At 41.2% G+C, this 13,896-nt stretch overlaps 1 protein-coding gene across 8 annotated transcripts in view; it reads left to right on the top strand.

Annotated features, from left to right (window-relative positions):
• Nr3c2 (nuclear receptor subfamily 3 group C member 2) overlaps window positions 1-13,896 on the top strand; it is a 311,648-nt gene that overhangs the window by 215,216 nt on the left and 82,536 nt on the right. For all 8 annotated transcript variants that reach the window (XM_050123201.1, XM_050123199.1, XM_050123200.1 and 5 more), the window contains one exon: window positions 4,418-4,534. In XM_050123201.1, the coding sequence (XP_049979158.1) occupies window positions 4,418-4,534 (117 nt within the window). The remainder of the gene's footprint in view (window positions 1-4,417; window positions 4,535-13,896) is intronic.

Raw genomic sequence — 13,896 nt, 5'->3', positions numbered from 1 at the left:
AGAGAGAGAGAGAGAGAGAGAGAGAGAGAGAGAGAGAGAGAGAGAGAGAGAGAATAGTCAAGGAGATGCCATGTAGCTGCCAAATAGGCCACAGCCTCGTGGTGAAACATAAATTAATAGAAATGGGTTAATTTAAGATATAAGAGCTAACTGAGAATATGCCTAAACTATTGGCCAGTGTTGTAATTAATATAGCTTTGTGTGATTATTCAGGTCTGAGCAGTCAGAAATGAACAGACAATCTCTGGTTACATCTAGAAGTCAATTAAATCACTGGCAATCACCTTGAACTTGTAGAGCCTTTGTTTTATTTGCTTTTCACTTTTAGGGAATCTATTTTGCCCTAACTGTGGGATACAATATCCCATTTGTAGGGCATGAACCTTTTGGGGTCTCGAAGGAAAGTCAGAAATCGTTGTGTCTCCTTAGTGTTGTAGGATGCAAGTTGTACTCCCCTCTGGTGGGCAGCTACTGAGATATACCTGCTCACCTCTTTCATCCTTAAATTGTGCTTTACACTGAATTGGTGTCCCGTGGTCATTTCTAGAGTCTCATACCCCTCCTATACCCTACCTTTTCATTCGATCTCCGTAGTCTACAACAGTTCCAAAGCCTGTGTTTTTGCTCTGGTAAGATTAAGGCTTGTTTGCTTGGCTTATTTCTAGCCATCTTATACTACATGGATCACAAGGCTTTGGTAGAGGGGGTTAGGGGAGCTAGTCAACCACAAGACCTTGCCTAGAGTAGGCAGTTTCCCTGCATTTGATCACTCCTAGGCACCTTTGAAGTTTTTGCCACAACCCTTTGCCGCAAAGTTCATAAGTACAGATATTTGGCTACTCTAGGCTGTTATGTCACTGCTCAAATGCAGAACTGCCCTCACAATTGCTATGCAGCTCAGTAAGAAGTCACGTGTGTTTTCTTAGCCACTTAGCTTTCTTTTTAGCCCAGAACTACCCCTCTGGTTCTCTATATGTTGACTGCTATACAGCTACTTACTTTTGCATAGGCATTTCCCAACTGTTGTGGGGACCTGTAGCAGTCACCCCTACTTCCACTCACATAACCTTAAGATTTAAGTGTCTGAAGCATGGATTCTGATTGTCTGCCCGTGTTAGTATGTCTGTCGAAATTCTTTGTCCCACATAGCCTGCACTGTGACTTCTTCTGGATTAGCTGCCTTAGCTGAGAGAACAGGCTTTCAAAGAGAAATGAACAGGACGGAAGCCATCCAACTCCATCCTCGTGGTTTTGGTCTGTTCTTGTTGGTGTAATAGGGACTAAGGTGAAGCACAAATCACGCATTTGTATCCTTGCAAGTCAGATTTTCAATGTTGGAGCTAAAGAGATTGCTCAGTGGTTAGGGGCACTGACTGATCCTCCAGAGGACCAGGGTTCGATTCTTAACACCCATATGAAACCACAATTGTAATTCCGGTTCCAAAAGATCCAGTACCATGGGCACACGTGGAACACAGATAGATATGCTCACAAAACCCATGCACATTTTTTAAAATTGTAATTAAATTTTACAGATTGCCAACGTTTGCACAACTAAAAAGTATATAACAGAATTGTCTGCCATCTATTGTAAGATGTCTGCAGTAGTTTTCTGCAATTCTCCTGTCCTGTGCAACAAATAGAACATAGCCCAGGAGGGAAACCATTCTGCAGGTGTTATAGGATCCTGTATCTTTAAAGGATACTGATCATAAATTCATCCTGGCCTTTGAAATCCACTCCTAAAAAGAACAGCCAGAGAAAATCTTCTGTGCACATGGAAGATGGAGACCATTTCTGGCTCAGTCTTATATACCAATGAGACTTCTTTACCTTTATCACCAATCTATAGAAATGAGAAGAAATTTGCACCCCATGAGACCAATACCTTATGCAAATGTCTTACAGCCGTAAATCCTTGGTGAACTGAAATAAATTAAAATTACATTTCATCATTTCTTCGGACTTTGAAGCTGACTCAGTTCCTTGTGAGGCGCAGATGAAGCCCGTGGCTGCGCACTCGCTCTTGTGTGATGTAAAAGGCACAGAGTGCCAGGCGCCGGCAGAAATCTGCCTGGTAGAGCAAGGCGCTTTGCTCAAAGCACGCTCCACTCTTTCTTACTTCCAAAGGGCATTTTTCTAGTTGGTTCGTCTAGAATCTAAGTCTTCAGCTCAACAACTCAGCTGATCTAAGAATCTGGAATCTGGCTGCCTTTACCCCATCACACTGACCCAAGCCACTGTCTTCCTTCCCCTAAATGTAACAACTGCATCCCATCCACATAGATCGCCAGCCTTTGTCCTCAATCCACTGCAGTCGGTTTTCCATACAGCAACCAGAGTGGCCCTGCTTCAAGTTCTCAAGATTTCTCCTATCGCCCAGAGTTACAGCTAAAGCTGTTATGATACTGTGGCCTCCAAGGCCCTCCAAACAGGCTCATGATAGCCCTGGACCGCCATACTCTTCTTGAAACCTGCCCTGCCCAGTACCCGTTTTCTGCCTTGTTTGTTTTCCTCTCTGGCAGGGTGTCCCTGCACGTACCTTGAAGGACCTTTACATTTTTGTTTAAAAATAACCTTGCTGTGAGGACTTCCTGTGTACCCTCCCCACGAGGAGAAAATGTCCTTCCTCTGCCTCCCAGCACACACTGTCTTGTTGCTGTTCATTTATCTGACAACCACATCTGTTGTCTCTTCTTCCCCTTGTTGGATGAAAGTTAGCACAGCAGAGTCTTCTGTCTACCTGATTCCTTGTAGTATCCTCGGCTGCTTTGAGAAGTATATGGTGCCTCCTGGACATCCAGTCAATGTTTAAATGAGTACTAGAGCTAGGCTACTATTCCATGTTCTGCCAGTAGGTGTCCCTCTGTGAGGCCGTGCTGTGCCCACATGGGATTTGTTTAGTTCAGGTGGGCTCCCACAGAGAAAGACCAACATTTCCTAGTATGATTTCTTTTTACACTAGGAACAGATATCAAGTATAATTAGAATTACAACCAATATAAATAATATTAAGCAAGGAATGTATGCTAAATGTTTTAATAAACATTCTATCCTAAGGAGTCTAAGTCTTGTATAGGAAATGGCTTGGTTACATCATAAGAGGGCAGTCATAACTATGACTATTTAATCTTCAACCCCATTGAAAGCCTGAGAAGGGACATAATATTACTTGAGCAGGCAGAAAGTACAATCAAGCAGCTTCCAAAGCGAGCAATATATGACAGAGACAATTAGCTACCTGAGCAATCACCTAAAGTCTCCTTTGCAACGTTGAAACAACCAACTTTGGCTAAGGCCTAGTGTGACTGACTGACCATTTTCAGAGGCAAGAAATTTTTCAGAACCGTCTTACCCTGTCTAGGCAAGATTTGACAGTCTTTTCCTGGTGTCCTGCTTATCCATCTCTGGATATCATGTACTTTATCAGTGGTTGAGGTATTGTCAGTTCCTTGCCCAAAGGTCAGTTGTGCCAAGAAAAAAACAAACTCCAAGTATAGTGATTTTGGTGCCCAACATTCTCTCAGGAATTGGTGCTGTTAGGAGCAATCGTGTCTCATGTAACAGAACCCTAAGTTATTTAAATGCCATGTTCTACAGATCCTTGAAGTGGTTGAAGATTACCTAGTGTGATTTTGAAAGTCTTTGTAGTGCAATTGTATACATCAGTGGTAACAAGGTGTCTTAGTTTGGGTTTCTATTGCTGCAGAGAAAAATGTGAGTTGGGGAGGAAAGGGTTTATTCAGCTTACACTTCCACATCATTGTTCATCACTGAAAGAAATCAGAACAGGAACTCAAGCAGGGCAGGAACCTGATGGCAGGAGCTAAGGCAGAGACTTGGAGGATGCTGTTTACTGGCTTGCTCCTCATGTCTTACTCAGCCTACTTACTTACAGAACCCAAGACCACCATCCCAAGGATGGTCCCAACAATGGGCTAGCCTCTCCCCTATCAATCACTAATTAAGAAAATGCCTTACATCCAGATCTTATAGAGGCATTTTCTCAATTGAGATTCCCTCCTTTCAGAAAACTTTTTGTGTATCAAGTTGACATAAGACCAACCAGCACAGTGGGCTTTGCAACTCGAAGCTGCAATCTGGCCTATGCTTATAATGTTGGATGGAAATGCAGAACACATGCAGCCGTTAACAAAATCAAATAGTGGAAGGAGGCAGCTCCTCTTCCTGTGGAAGAATCTGTTTGACATAGAGTGTCAATACAGGGAAGCCAAGTCTTGGTGGTGTTAGATTGCCAGCCTTTTGCCTGTATTCTCCACAAACCCAGTTTGCCCTGCTGTGTTGAGGAAGAAATGTCAAAGCAGGAAAGAGACAAGAACCCTATTCTGATTATACTTGCTAGCATTTTATTCTAGTCTGGTAGTTGTTATTTTAACATTCTTTATTATTAAATCAGGGCAACACAACTATTTATGTGCTGGAAGGAATGACTGCATCATTGATAAGATTCGGCGAAAGAACTGTCCTGCATGCAGACTCCAGAAATGTCTTCAAGCTGGTATGAACTTAGGAGGTAAGTGTCATGGGCTCAGCTTGATATGAATTGTAACATCAGTAGACTCTGCATCCTGCTGGAAGCAAAGGTGGCCTAATGTGAATTAAAGTGTCGAAAGAGTCACAAAAACTAAGTTCTGTTCTCATGGTGACATGTTTTCACGGGGAAATATTTCCTGGCTGGAATTTAAAGGACATGACTATAGCTTGCTAAGGTTCAAGAATTGGATCTTGGGCCAAAACCCAAACAAAAAGATTCCTTTTTTTGCACAAAATTATAGATGATAATCATCATCTCTGCCTCCTTAGAGACATATAGAGAGATATATAGGAATGGATTCTTAATGTCAAAAGTAACATATATAAGAGGAAATCCTGTAAAATGGTAGCATTTCACCACAAGAAGTGGAAAGAGTAAAGGACTTGGAACCAGTAGTTTTCTGTTAATAAAACCGAGTGAAGTTTGTATGCACTAATACAGACCTACCTCCACCATGTTGTTCAGCAGGAACAAACTAAGGTTGTAAAATAGGGTATGTCTGGATTATGGATTGTATATCTATTTTAGAAAAGCAATGGACTCTACAGTAGGAAGACCGGGTCACTACCACATATACTGTGTGCCTCAGAATTTTTTAAAATATTTATTTATTATGTATACAGTGTTTTGCTTGCATGTACACCTACGTGCCAGAAAAAGGCACAAAATCTCATTATAGATTGCTGTGAGCTACCATTTGGGTACTGGGACTTGAACCTCAGGACCTCTGGAAGAGTAGCCAGTGCTCTTAACCACTGAGCCATCTCTCCAGCCCCCTGTGCCTTAGAATTTTATGCTACATCAAAATCCTGTATTGTGTGCACATTCCGTATTTAAAAGAAATAAAATCGCTTCAGAAAAATGTAATAAAGTACAGCTTTATTCTCCTTTTATCTTGGTGAATGAGTTTGCTCCTGGCTAGTGTGACGTGGCTGCCCATATGACAGAGAAACTCTTAGGAGTCAGGAAGAGGGTGATGCTGGCCAGGGAAGATGGAGAATTTGAGACCATGTCACAGATCCTTACCAAGAGCTGGGATAGAACAGCCACTATGAGAGGGATGACAGAAACCTCTGTCCCACGTGTCCCTCCTAGTCTTGTAGCCTCAGGCATGTTACCCCAGCCTATGCCTGTGTCCTTTTCTTCTGCCTTTGTTGAACACTGTAATGAGACTTTTTTGTCAGACTTTCCTGGACTGTCAGCCCCCAAATAACAGCATGGAGATGTATTATTAATTATGGAAGTTTGTCCTCTAACTCAGGCTTGTTCCCAATTAGCTCTTAGAACTTAAATTGACCTGTTTCTATTCATCTGCACGTGACTTTTTACCTGTCGTCCACCTCGCTGACGTCTCTCATGTGCCTAGATTGACCTGGAGTTCTCCTGTTCTCCCAGAAGTGTTGCCTAACCTCCCTTGCCTAACTGTTGGTCATTCACTCTTTATTAAACCAGTCAAAATAAAACAGAGTTATCAGATATCCTGCAACATTTCCTCCTTTTTTGTCTAAATATAAAGGGAAAGATTTTAACTCTACCATAGTAAAACTGTATATAATAAGAACAGTTATCAGGTAATAATACATTCACAATGTCCTATTCATTTGTATTTGGCAACTTTGGAGAAAGTACTCTATTATCTATTCTACCTTGGTGAGTTCAAAGTTTTGTACCTAAATCATTTTCTACAATAACTTGGATTACCATACTAAAAATATCATTTTAGACCTTAAAACATTTTCTTAGATAAAAACTTAAGCTTTTATGTCTCTCAACCTTATTATCTTACATTTTACATCTCTTTTGTGAGTTTCTTCTCTACATTTGGTAACAAGGAAAACTGTAACTACAGCTATCTAGTCTTCAACCCCATCAGAGACCTGAGAAGAGTAAAATAGCACCTAAGTAAACAGGAAGTGCAAAACAAACAATTTGCAAAACTTTAGAAATGACTGAAACACCTGTCTACCTGGACTGTTACACAAAGTTCCTCTGCAAAATTGGAGCATTCATCTTTGACCTATAAGCCTAGAATACTTGACAAATTTTCCTGTAAAGAAAGAATTCTTGAAGGACTGTTCTACCTTTTCTTGGAAAAGTTTGGCAGTCAACATTTGTGTCCTGCTCATCCAATTTGGACAGGATACTGTCAGCAGTCAGGGCCAGTATTTTTGCCCAGTGACTAACTTTTCCAAAATGAAAACAAACTCCATGTAGAGGTTAATTAATGCCCAGCATCCTTCTTTGAAGTAGAGTAGTGCTTCCAGGAACAGACGTGTCTCACTGTCATAAAAAGTCTTATGTTATTAAAACATCTTAAAGGTCATATTCTGTAGATCTCTAGAGTATTTGAAGATCACCCATCTTTGTAAAATATATCTGTTTGACCTTGAAAAGATACCTAACATGACTATAACTTGATTGTTATAGGTGACTAACTACTAACCTTTATTTTTAATTACCCTAAGTAGTTTATAATAATAGCTTTTAAGGACTAGAACTATGTATTACATTTTAAATGAACTGTATCAGTATACTACCTTAAACAAGAGTGGAAACATATACAGTATGTTAAACAAAAATAACCTTAAATTCGTATCAGTATGCAAAATATCCATACCAATGTAAAAATGTTTGAGATTAAGAGTTTCTTTTTAGTTTGAAAGTAGATTCTATAATACCCTTTTATCCTGCCATCACTATATCTCCTCTTCTTTATCTTTTCAGAAAAAGATCCCTTAATCTAATCTGCTTTGTTTAGTTTCCTGCCTGACCATGACCAATAACAACTTTCAACCACCCCCCTTAAATGATGATAAACATCCATAATCCACTAACTGACCCCAAACCACCCACCCACCTCTTAGAAATGTGGGTGTCAGATTCTCTAGGCTGCTTCCTGTTGTCTGTGAGAGATGGCGTCTTTAGGGGATCCTGAGAAAACTGAGATAATGGTCAAGTCCTTGGAAAGCTAGCTGTTGTCCAGCCTCTGTGTGATGGGAAAGTGCAGAGTTTATCTGAAGTCCCTGTCTAGAATAGTCTATGAGGCTGGACCATATCAGCTAGGTGCTTTGAAATCGTTCTAGACATAGATTTTTGAGGAAACAGTATCAGAGGAATTCTGTGAGGCTGGATCACCTTGTCTGCTTGTCTTCATTGATATCTGGTACTTTTCTTTCCTGAAAACACACAGACTTTTAAAGGTAACACACATATCTTTATTAACACAGTATGGAAGCACAAATCAGCTGAAGATAATACTCTGTTCTATGTTTGAGCAGGTAAAAGATATCTGTCAACTGTATACGTCCAAATGGACTTCATAACCAAACTGTAATATAAACCTCTATCCATGCCATATGAAAGGATGGCACTTAGTAACTGATACCAACCATTGGCAGATAGGATTCAATGATGCTAAAGAACTATACAGCAAGAAGACAATCAAGTGAAAAAATTGCCTGTATAATGGACAGAAAAACTTGCTGTGTATATGACAGAAGATTAATATATCGAATATTTAAAGAACTAAAAAATGCAATAGCAAGCCAAAATTCAATCAGTAAATGAGCCAGTAATTGACAGATGATTCTTAAAGTATCTAGTATAAATGTCCAGTGAGCATGAAGGAAATGGTGTGCCATTTCCTCTCAATCCCAATGCTGTCCAGTCCATAGACAAAAGGGAATCCTGTTGATAGAAATGCAAAGGAACTCAACCACTGTGGACAGCAGCATGGAAGTCTCTGGAAAAGTTAAAAGCAATCTGATATAGGATCCAGCCGCAATCATTCCTGGATATTTATCTGAAAGATTCTGAGTCAGCATAGTAGAGATACATGCACAGCCATGTGTATAGCTGCACTTTTCATAATAGCTGAGTTGCCCATCAGTGAAGCAATAGATAAGGAGAATGTATGTTAGTATGCATACAATGAAACTTTCCTACAGCTATGTCATTTTCAAGAAAGTGCATGCAACTGGACACAATCGTATTAAGCAAAACTCGTTAATCTCTTAGAGATAATTACCACATGCTTTCTTTCTTTGTGGATCCTAGATTTCATGAAGATAGATGAAACCCTGTATGTATATGTCATGAAAATCATAGTAAACTGTGTAGAACAAAGAAAACTAATGGACGGGGGAGGGGGATACAAAAAGAGGCAACATGCCTAAATTAAATTACGTGTGGCAATGCAGTGGTTATACAGTAATTAAATGTTGTTAAAAGACAAAGAAGTAAGCTTCTCCATCACAAATCAACCAATCAGTGGAGTGCATGAAGGACAATCACAAAGAGAACAATCAGCAGGGGGAAGGGAGAGCCTACAAAAAGGAGAAGATACTTGCTAACTGTTCATTTCACAAAGAGTTGCTATCCAGAACCTGAACATTTTAACAATAAGTATGTAATCTGGCATTTGGAAGGGTAAACCATTTGAATAGATACCTCAAAAGAAGTAATTCAAAAGACCAAAATATACATGGAAAAATACTCAGTCATGATTATTATTATTACATATCATAAAAATATTATTAGTCATGATGAAATTACAAATCAGAAGTAAATTACAGTAACTAGCATCCTAGTAGATTGGGTATTTAAAAATTTGGCAAAGCTGTAGAAAAAATTGAACTTTTATATAGTGTTGATGGGAATGTAAATTGGTATGACTGGTATGACAACTGCAATGAACAATATGAAGGTTCCTCAAAGTGCTAAAATTAGATCTCCTAAGTCGGGGTGTAGCTCCATGGTGAAGCACCATAAAGAATGTACAGGCTCTGTGCCCAATTCCTAGAACCACAAAGATAGACACAGATTGATAGATGGATAGAGAGAGAGAAAGAGATAATAGATGATGGATGGATAGATACATACATACATACATAGAAGATAGATGATAGAAAGATAGATAGGTAGATAGATAGATAGATGATAGATAGAGATAGATAATAGAAAGAAATATAGATAGATAGGTGATTGATAGATGATAGGTAGCAAATAGAGATAGATATATAGATAGATATAGATAGATGATAAATAGATATAGACAGATGATAGATTATAGATAGATAGAGATGATAGATAGACAGATGATAGGTAGATAGATAGATGATAGAGAGATAGCAAATAGAGATAGATATATGATAGACATGATAGATGATAGAGAGATAGATTATAGATGATAGATAGAGGTGATAGATGATATATAGCAAGTAGAGAGATAGAATGATTCAGAGATGATAGATAGATGATAAATGATAGATAGATAGCAAATAGAGATAGATAGATATAGATGATGATAGACAGATGATAGATCGATCGATGATAGAGATGATAGACAGACAAATATATAGATATTGATGATAGATAGAAGATAGATAGATAGTAGATAGATGATAGACAGATAGATGATAGATAGACAGACAGACAGACAGACAGATAGATAGATAGATAGATAGATAGAATCCTGCATGGTAATATTTACGGAGGAACTGCTCCGAATATCTAAGAAATAGAGTCTGCTTAGTTGCTCATCAACAGACAGTGAACAAAGAAAGTGTGGGTATTTTTCAACCATAAAGAAGAATAAGATCCTCTCATCTCAGCAGAGTGATGAAGCTGAAAGATATTATAGTTAAGTGGAATAAGCCAGACATGGGCAGATGTCACACATTCTCATATATGGAATCTACTACCATGAGGAATAGAGTAATGATTTCTAGACATTGAGAGGGGAGCGGGGTGCAAAGAGGGGTCTGGATTTGATCACTGCGTACTATATGTACGTGAAATTTCACACTGCACCCTCAGCAAGGTGTGAAGGCAGTGCATATTAGTAATATGGAATTATAGAACACGTCCTCACTATAGTGATAGTCGTTTTCTGTCACCCCTGGGGGAATAAAGGTGGAGTCACAGATGTTTGCTGAGCACTTGATTTGCAGGTTGAAAAGGAACGATCTATCTTTTGACATGGAGCTTCTTAAAAGCTGAAGTAGCAGAGCTAATAAAAGTGGCTCCAGCAGAAACACGGCTTTGCTCTTCTAAAAGGTCTGTTGACGAACATGGTCAGCATTTGGAAAAGACCCTGAAAATAATGTTTTGAGTCAATTTATTTCTCTTTTCCTTGACACACTGATGTACTCTTACAAACATGGCTTCATGGTGTTGTGTCTCGGTAAACCATGGCTTTGAGGATCTGAAAATTTGTAACCACATGCTACAAACATGTGGATTGCATGTTTGTCTTCAGAGACAAAGGTGGGCTTCGAGTAGTCAGAAGAGGCACTTGGCAAGACTTTAGCATCCCGTGTTGGCAAGTCAGGCTGGGAAAAGAATTGAGAAAGTGAGGGGGGCGCTGTAGATGGTTCGTCCTCAAGAGCTGCAAGATGGCGACTCCTGAAGTCAAGCCTGGTGATCTAAGTTTAATGTCATCCCAGGACACACATAGAAAGAACTGCTCCACAAAGCAGTCCTCTCACCTTCAAAGGCATGCACGCCCTCCAGATAGACAGGCAGTGTGGAGCTGCCACTCTGTGTCCTCACCCTGAATGCTGGACACAAGGAAACGTTTACATACTTAGAGAGGCGAGAAGGAGCAGAAGGTGGGGGGTGACCGCCTGTCCCTACCTACCTAGCCTTGGTCACAGTAAGGGCCAAGGGGGATGAATGGCTTGCAGAGTCTTCTGAGTCCCTGAGTAGGTTCCCTAGGCTGTTTGTTCCCCAGGAAGTAACCCCTTGACCCACTTCTCCATCCCCTCTCAGCAGAGATGGCTGAGTCACCTCACTAAGCTTTTTCAGATGCTACTGGTCATAGGATGGTTGGCTTTGAACTGCTTTATAAGGGAAGGGGGAGAAATCCTTCTCCATCTGTTTGCTCGAAATGCTCTGGAGTTGAAAACCAGATCCAAAGCAAAAGGAGAAATTAAAGGAAGTGTTCGCTTGATTGACTGACTCAAAGTTCCACTTTGCATTTTTGTTTTGTTTTGGTTTTCCTCCAATTTTTAAATTTCTTTTTTCTTTAATGAAACCCGAAACCTCCCTTTGGCTTAAGGTCATCATGAACAGGTTCCCCAGACCAAGCACATTGCCGGTTTGTTTTCATTCCCCAAACACACATCCTGTCCCTGCCTTGCCCTCTGTAGGGCTCTGAGTCATGCCTGAGAACGGCCCTAATTCTGTCACCGGTAGCCTGGACCTTCCACATAGGCAGGGCCTTCTCCAGCCCTCATGGCTTTGTCTCCACTGTTAGGTGCTGTTTCTGCTAAGGTAACATGGATGAGTTGAGGGATGGAGCCGTCTCAGTCAGTTCCAACAAAAACTTCTCATTTGCTCCAGATGCATAAGAAGGCCAAGAGCAAGGTACTCAGATTCCTATGTGTATTCTCTTCCTATTGCTGCAACAACGAGTAACCACCAGGTTATTGATTTAAACAAAATTATATGAAAATTTATTTTCATATGAATGTACAGTTTAGAAATCTAAACTGGGTCTTACTGAGCTCAGGTCGGTGCAGCAGCAGGCTGGCTTCCTTCGGGGAGGCTGGAGGAGAGAACCCGCCTGCCGCCCCCAATTCTTGGTGCTTCCTATGCTCGCTGGCATGTGGCATGTGGTCCTTTCTGTTGCCATGTGAGGTGACATCCTCCTGGGCTCCGGGGATCAGAAAGAAATGCCTTTAAAGCACCATATTAGTTCCTTCTGCGTGGCTTTGCCTGAAAGGCTTGGTGTGATAAGGAGGGAAAATGTAGTTGCTCATGGTTACAGGAGTCTCAGCCACCGTGGTGGGGACGGTGTGGCACAGAGCTCTTGTTCAATGGCAGCGGAGCGGGAAGCAGAGGCTGTGTAGGTCACAGCAGTTCAGGACTCAGACAGACAGCAGCAGGAACCAGGAGTCTGGCGCACTCTTCAGAGAAGTATCCATCTTCTGCTAGCCAGGTGCCACCCCTAAAAGCTCTACAGCCCCCCAAAACAGTGCCACCAACTGGGGAACAAGTGTTCAGAGACAATTATTCTACTCCACATAGTTTGTAATAACTTTCTTCCCACTAAAACTTGTCACCATGCCGACTTTGGGGTGCTTTCCTGATTCTAGTCCTCCATGTCCTTGCCTCACCTCCACCACTACACCCTAACACCACTCTGCTTTCCCTGGAGTCCCTATGAACTCTTGCACACCACCTCCTGGCTATTCCTCTGGGCACACAGTCTAAAATGGCCCACACGATCTTCCCCAGTGTGGATATGTCTCTGCCACCACCCCAAACCCTGCTCAAAAGAGCCCTCACTCCTCAGATGGTTTCCACACGGGGAGAAATGTCCTTCTTTCTATATAACTTAGTAAGGCTGTGGTTCCTCCGACAGAGCGGCTGGTCCCGTCTGGCCTTCCCAGGCTCTGTCTCAGCAGGAGCAGGCTGGCTGTAGTTATTTGTTTGCAGGCGTTCATACCAGTGGCTCGCGCACGCTGTCAGGATGGGGTTGCCCTCTTCTCCTAGATCCAGTGCTCTCTGGTGCAGCATGAACACCGGCTTAATAAACGCTACTGCGTGAGTAGACGGAAACACGGTTCCTTGCCCACAGGCTACGGAGATAAACCCAGCCCCCTCCCAAAGATTAGTTAAATAGTTATTAAAAGCAAAAGGTATTTGATGTTTAAACTAGTCTTGTAACATATTCCAAAAGAAGTACTTTATCAAAGTTCTATGACATTGATGTTCATCCCTTTATAGGAGTGGCTCTCAACCTGTGGGTCACGACCCCTATGTGGGTATCTACACTACAATTCATAAGAGTAGCAAAATTACAGTTACGGAGTAGTAGCAGAATGGTTTTATGATTGGGGGTCACCACGGCATGAGGAGCTGTATTAAAGGATCACAGTAGTAAGAAGATTGAGAACTCTGAAGTCCAGTTTCCAAAAAGTCTGTGTCTTGGCCTGCTATTCACATTAGTGTAGACCAGAGATAGCTTAAAGATAATATGTTGAGTAACAGGCTAGCCCCTCCTCTTTCCATAAGGACGGGTTTCAGGTGATGTGAGCTCCTTCACCTTGTTGCGTCTTTGCTGTAGCTTCTGTCTCCATCATGGAGGATGTTTCAGACAAACTGCTGGTGTTGCCAATGAGGGAATTCCAGCCAGGTCTGATAGGTTCTGCTTAAGCATTAAGTTTAAGGTGAGAAGTGGTGGTGAGTTAAAATAAAAGCCCAGATAAATTAAATCCCCCCAAAAAATGTGAAAAAGAGAGGATGAAGTAGGGTGGCTGTATCACAGCACTCACAGAAACAAGCAGGGATTTTCAGTGCAAGGCCAGCCTGATCTACATAGCATGTGCAGGCCA

Source organism: Alexandromys fortis, unplaced genomic scaffold (genome assembly GCF_014885135.2).
Source record: "Alexandromys fortis isolate MF-2015 unplaced genomic scaffold, M_Fortis_MF-2015_v1.1 scaffold_185, whole genome shotgun sequence".
NCBI classification, from domain to species: domain Eukaryota; kingdom Metazoa; phylum Chordata; class Mammalia; order Rodentia; family Cricetidae; genus Alexandromys; species Alexandromys fortis.
The sequence above is the reverse complement of the archived record's forward strand: the minus strand, read 5'-3'. Positions and strand labels throughout refer to the sequence as shown.